The 6,270-nt window shown below is 63.0% G+C and overlaps 1 protein-coding gene across 1 annotated transcript in view; it reads right to left on the reverse strand.

The window, feature by feature from the left end:
* The window catches only part of LOC112120874 (calcium-binding protein 2), a 5,112-nt gene extending 1,466 nt beyond the window's left edge, over nt 1-3,646 (reverse strand). Inside the window, exons 1-3 of the mRNA XM_024220032.1 lie at nt 3,401-3,646; nt 1,027-1,057; nt 254-397 (exon numbers count right to left, since the gene is read on the reverse strand). Coding sequence (XP_024075800.1) covers nt 254-397; nt 1,027-1,057; nt 3,401-3,646 — 421 coding nt within the window. The remainder of the gene's footprint in view (nt 1-253; nt 398-1,026; nt 1,058-3,400) is intronic.
* Between the last annotated feature and the right edge of the window lie 2,624 nt (nt 3,647-6,270).

Consider the following 6,270-nt stretch of genomic DNA (forward strand, 5'->3'; position numbering starts at 1 on the left):
GGGGGGAGCAGTGTGAGGGGAGTGGGGTCTCTCTGGAGCAGGGGCAGAGGCAGGTCCCACGGGGGGAGCAGTGTGAGGGGAGTGGGGTCTCTCTGGAGCAGGGGCAGGTCCCACGGGGGGGGGAGCAGTGTGAGGGGAGTGGGGTCTCTCTGGGGCAGGTCCCACGGGGGGAGCAGTGAGGAGGGGTCTCATGGACGGGTGGGATGCTATGCAGGGAGGGACCCCTGGGGGTACAGACATTCCCCCCACTCACTCCTCATCTTGATGTGCTGGGAGATCTCGATGAGCTCCATCTCGGTGAGCATGTAGCCCATGGTGCGCATGCAGGCGCCCAGGTCCTTGTAGCTCACGAAGCCATCCTGGTCCGTGTCAAACTCCTTGAAGGCATCCAGTAGCTCTGCCGAGGGTAAGAGCCAGAGCCGCCCTCAGCACTGGGGTGCCTACCCCGGGCATCCCCAGGGGGGCTCCAGGGAACCCAGCCGCAGTGGGGTGAGGGCTGGGTCAGAACCAACCCAAACTGGTCATAAGTGTGTAAGGGGTGACCCTTTCTTTAGCCACTGCACTGATGCCACCCAGCGCCCATGATCCTGCCACCAGGACCCCCAGGGATGCACGGTGAGGGGTTCCACCACTAGCTGTGGTACCAGCCGGGGCGCCCCCTAGTGGTCGTTCTAATCGTAAAGTGGACAATGCCAGGTGGGCTATGCTACCCAGAATCTTCTGCTGCAGGCTGAGTGTGCCTGGGTTTGCACAGATACGTTATAACCCAGGACAGGGTCACAACTGGGAGAGTCTAAAAATAAATCCAGACCCACCCCACCCCTGGGCGGCAGGCACTGGGCCCTTCCTTGTGTCCCTGGTCCTCAACCCACAAGGGGCTGGGCATGGCTGAGAGACGGGCACAATCCATTGCCCCACCTCTGAGAGGGCAAACAGACATGCCCAGGCCCCAGTGCCCCCCTGCCAGGGGCAACCCCCAACTCCTGGTCGAGAGCCCTGCAGCCACCAGGGCTCCTGCCAACTCACCATCCAGTTCTACTGGGGACAGATCCCGCTCCTGGGGGCAGAAACAAGAGCAGGCAGTTAGACCCCAGGAACATGCGGTGGACCCCCTTAGATAGGCTGCCCCAGTATGGAGCTTGTGCCAGGGAAACCCTCCCCACAAAACCCACCTAGAGGAGCCGTGCCAGCAGGGCAAGTGGGGTCAGGAGCCAGGGCGAGCGACAGCAGGAAAGCGCTAAATAGGTAAAACTGCCCCCATCCCAGGGCAAGCAGGGATTGAACAAGGCAAGTGGGGGAGGAGGGCAGAGGGTAGAGCAGCCCCCCAAAGCAAGCAGGGGTGGAGGAGAGGGGCTCCATGCCCAGGGTGTTTCTATGGCTCCCAGGGATGCTGGGAGCTCAATGCGAATGCCCCCACCTGCTGCCCTTTGTAACTCAATCCCCATCAACTTCCCCACTAGGATGCCAGCCTTGAACAGCCGGGTCAGTGCGGGCAGAGCCGCATGCCTCCAGCCCCACAGCACAGGGAGCGCCCCATGCCAGCCTGCCTCAGCCAACTGGCCCCCCACTGCCCAGCGCCTGAACCTGCCTGTGCCCCCGCCCCAGGGCCAGATCGGAGCCAGCGCCCCCTAGAGGGGAAAGGCCCCGTGTTCCATTTGCTGCCCCCTGAGCCAGGCAGTCCCCCTGCCCCAGGGCCGGATCGGAGCCTGCGCCCCTAGAGGGGAAAGGCCCTGTGTTCCATTTGCTGCCCCCTGAGCCAGGCAGTCCCCCCGCCCCAGGGCCAGATCAGAGCCAGCGCCCCCTAGAGGATTTTGGGCTAGGCAGTGATATTTTATTGGAGAAATGTGGGGAGGGGTCTCATCTCTCTGAGCGCACACCTCATTATGGGGAGGAGTGATGTGAAGGGTACAGCGGGGGAGGGAGGGCACAGGAGGTGCTGTCAGGGTGTCAACTTCATTTAGAAGTCACAGAAGTGGGTGAGAAATCCCAGACAAAATTAACCTGCTGAAACTGGGATTAAGCAAAGCTGTGATCTCCAGCCCCAGCCTGGCTCAACAGCCAGCTCCCAGTGTCCCCCACCCACACTCCAGCCCTCCAACGGTTCCTGTTCAACCCCTCCCCCACTCCCCCCCAGAAGGGCCCTGCTCCTCCCTCCATCCCCTGAGGGCCCCTACTCCCACTCCCCTGGAGGGGCTGACCTGCTCCCCCATCTCTGACTGGCCCCGGCACTGGCCGCCCCACGCCCAGGGATAATGGGATTGGCAGGCTCCCAGCAGGGAGCTGAGAAGGGGCTATTTATACCAGCTAATCGGGGTGACAGGGTGCAGGCAGCAGGGGCATTGTTACGCCCCAGGGGCGCCATGCCATGCTGCAGCCCACTGAGCCGCCTGGGGGGGCAGAGAAGGACCCAGAGGACTGGGCTCCATCCCTCCAGACTCTTGGCCCCAGGAAATGATGGGCACCGATGGGGCCAAGAGTCTGGAGGGATTTCACATCTGGGAGTGGGGACCACTGACCCACCGGGGACTGCAGTGCCCCATTCTCCCCCGCCTCTTGGGCCCTCCGAGCCTGCCCAGCACCTCCCCTCTCTGGAGGAGCCTGGGGGCAGGGTGCCTGCCCCCCAGCACCGTTCTGGGCATCGGAGAGCTGTACCCGCTGCACAGACACCCTGCCCAGCTGCCCCCATCCCACCTTAGCATGCCCCCACCATGATCGTGCCCGCCCAGCCATGGCCTGCCCACCCCACCCACACAATCCAGCTAGTCATGCCCCAACCCACCCTAAAGTACCCCCCAACCAACACCATCCAACCAGCCATGTCCCCACTGCCTCCCTGCTGCAGCTGCCCCTCCTCTCCCAGTCCACCCCCACACAGCACCCCCCCACCTCACGCCCACCCCTTCTCTCACCACTGCCTTGTCCTCTCCATTCCCGCACTCCCCTAGCACCTATTTGCCTATCCTTCCCCCTCTTTGTACCCATGATCCACTCTCCTCCCCTAGTGCCCAGCCCCCCCGGCAATCCATCCGCTCCTCCTGCCCCCACACACCCATACCCCACTGCCGCACCTGTATCTCTGCTCCCATCCCCTGTGCCTCCATGCCCTGCCCCATCCCACCCCCATGTCCTCATCCCACTCTGCCCCCCATGCCCTGCCCTCCTCAAACCCCCATGCTGTGCCCCATCACTGCTCCCACTCCCATGTACTCATCCCTGCCCCCCACCCAGTGCCCCATCCCCACCCCACACCCAGCACTCCCATGCCCCACCTTGGAGCCCCATGCCCTGCCTCCCACTCCCAGAACCCCTATGCCCTGCCCCACACCCAGTGTCCTCATGCCCTGCCTCCCTGGTGCCCCCATCCTGCTCTGCCCCCCCTCCCCACCCCCGGCCAGCGCACCCTGCCGAAGACAGTGTTGAGGAAGGGCGAGTAGGCCTTGTTGGCGTCGGCATGGGCGTCGGCGTGATGCTTCTTGCCATGCTTGCGCCCGTGGCTGGAGTGGGAGCTGCGGCGCGACTCGGAGCCGGGGCTCTTGCTGGCTTTGGGCTCCTCCTCCTCCTTAGGGGGCACCTGCCCCCCCTTATTCGGGTCCTGTCCCCCTTTGCGTTTCTCCGACTCAACCTCGTCGGGCCGCTTGTGGGGCATGGGGCCGGGCACCGGGGCGCGGCAGCCGGCTCTGGGACAGGCAGCTCCAGGACGGGCACAGAGCGAGGGGACAGGAGGGCAGGGCCTTAAGAAGGAGTCAGAGAAATCCTCTTATTTCCCCACCTCCAGGAGCACCCGGGCTGGGGGGCAAAGCCAATTAGCTGGGATTACAGGCAGGAAACTGGCAGCTCAGCTGCTCCAGCACCAGCCCCACCGGTATGGATCGCTGCCTCCCACCGATGCCCCCTGGCACCCCCCAGCTCCCTGTCCCTCCCCACTGCCCCCCACGGCTCCCCCTCCTCTCCTCATCCCCTCCCCACTACCTCCCATGGCTCCCCTTCCCCTCACTACTGCCCCCCAGCTCCTCTTCCCTCCTTATCCCCTCCCCACAACTCTCCAGCTCTCCCTCCCCACAACTGTCCCTCCCCACAGCTCCCCCTCCCCTCACTACTGCCCTCCTGTCACGGGCTCACAGATCAAGCCCACTCTTGGCCCCGTGCGGTCCGTGGGGGGAACCCCCTTCAGTGAGACAGCCCTTCTCTGAGAGCAGCGGAAACTACCTCAAAGTGGGGGGACCATGAGCACCTGAACTGTGGCCCCGCCCCCCTCATGCCAGGCATTGCCCATTCTCCCGAAGCCCTGTCCTTGCGCCGCCCCCCTCCTGGAGCCGCACTTCTCAGAGCCTTAGCACACCTGTTTCTCGCCGTGGGCCTCCTCAGGGAGGCCACTCGCTCTGGACCCCCAGGGCCTCCACTCCCCAAAGGGAATAATGCAACCCTGTTCTCTAGACTGGAGCGACACTCAGCCAGCGTAAAACAGGAGGGTTTATTGAGCGTCTGAACACAGCATAGGAAACTCTCAGGGCCCTCAGATCTGGCCTCCCTCAGCACAGTACATCCAAGTCTCCACTGCATCCAGGTGGGTTCTGCCTGCTCTCTCTCTTCAGACCTGAGCCCCCCTGCTTCCCAGCTGGGCACCTGATATCACCTCCCCCAAGCCCCGCCTCTGTCCATTGTCTTCTTTCCAGGTAAACAGGGTCGCCTGGGCCTCCTCTCCTCTCTTCTGTCCTCTGGTTGGAACCGGCTGGTTAGGTCTCTTTGGGTCCGGGGTAGGGTGCCACAGGGGGGGAACAGTGTGAGGAGGGGGGGGGTCTCTCTGCGCCAGGGGCAGGTCCCACGGGGGGAGCAGTGTCTTCTCTTTGTAGCCCATTGTCCTCCCACTGGCCAGAACCAGCTGAGACTCCTGAGCTGGGCCTCCAGGTCACCAGTCGCTGGGCTATCCTTTCTCCAGGCCATTGGCTTGGGTCCCAAGTTCCCTCGCTGGTCCTCTGTAACAACAACTCCCTCTCCCATCACCTCGTTAAACCAGTAACACCCAGGGAAACGGAGTCCCACCCCCTCTGCTGTAAACCATTGGAAAAACAAGGAAAACACACGACAATCCCCCACTTCATCACACCTCCTACCCCCAGCTCTCCCTCCCCTCCACCCCCCAAAACTCCCCTTCCCCCCTCCCCTCCTCGCCCCTGGCCCGCCCTTCCCCTTGCTTCCCTTCCCTTACCATTGCACCACCCACAGCTCCCTGTCCCCTTCCCACTCTGCTGTCTGCCCAGCTCTCTGTCACCTGCCCACTGCCCTCCTCTCCACACAGCTCGCCTTCCCCCTACACTCCCCGTTGTGCTCATCCCCATCATTCCTGCTGCCCCCTCTCCTCCCTCACTCTTCCCAGCTTTCACAGCCTGGCCTAGAAGCTCAGTTCCACACCCCTGGGCCACTACCCAGTCCTGCCTAGAGAAACTGGGGGTCCCCTGCTGGGGAGGGCGGGCTGGGCAGTGCAGGCTCCTCCCCCTCCCGGTGTCACAGCACTGTCTGCTGGGGAGGGTGCAGCTGGGCAGGTCAGGCTCCTCCCCTTCCCTAGTGTCACAGCACCCCCTGCTGGGGAGGGCCCCCTATGTTAGAGCCACTGCCTCTGGATACCCAATGGCAAATCCACTACAACCAAGATATTCTTTCCCCTTTGGGTAGGCATAGGACCCACAGTGTCCAGTGCTCAAATGTGTCTTGTGTCGGCAGCAAAGGGTGCAGAGGAACTCGCTGGGGTCCTGCAGGTCTCTTACCACTGGCATCTGTCCCAAGATCTGCAATAGTTTCTCACATCACTCTCCATCCCTGACAAGTAAAAATCCATCCTTCTTTAACCTCTCTTGGGTCCTCTGTGCTCCCACGTGCCCAGCCAAAGGGCAGCTGCCGGCCTGCAACTGTTCACCACCACCCCCAACAGGCAGTGGGGAGGCACAAGTCTGCTTGTAAGGTTTCCCAGGGCTTTTGTTGTTCCCCAGGAGCTTCCCCGTACAAGCTTCCTGCCTCTTCAGAAACCCTTTCCCTGTTTCCCCTCCCTGGGGTTCCCAAGGGGTGGCCCTGGATGCTTTCTAGAGTTGGGGCCGCTCTCTGCTCCAGGCTGGCAGCTGCTAGCTGGGACAGTGTCTTCAGTTACAGGGGTTAACTCCCCCGCCCAGCCCAGCCCCGAGGCTATTCTGCTTTCCTCTGCTACGTGGCACTTGGTATCAGCCTCTCCCACACCTGAAAGCACACTGCTTTCTCCTGCTGAGCTGGAGCTGGCTGCGC

The sequence above is a fragment of the Terrapene carolina genome, unplaced genomic scaffold (assembly GCF_002925995.2).
Source record: "Terrapene carolina triunguis isolate 2854851 unplaced genomic scaffold, T_m_triunguis-2.0 Scaffold90, whole genome shotgun sequence".
Taxonomy (NCBI): Eukaryota; Metazoa; Chordata; order Testudines; family Emydidae; genus Terrapene; species Terrapene triunguis.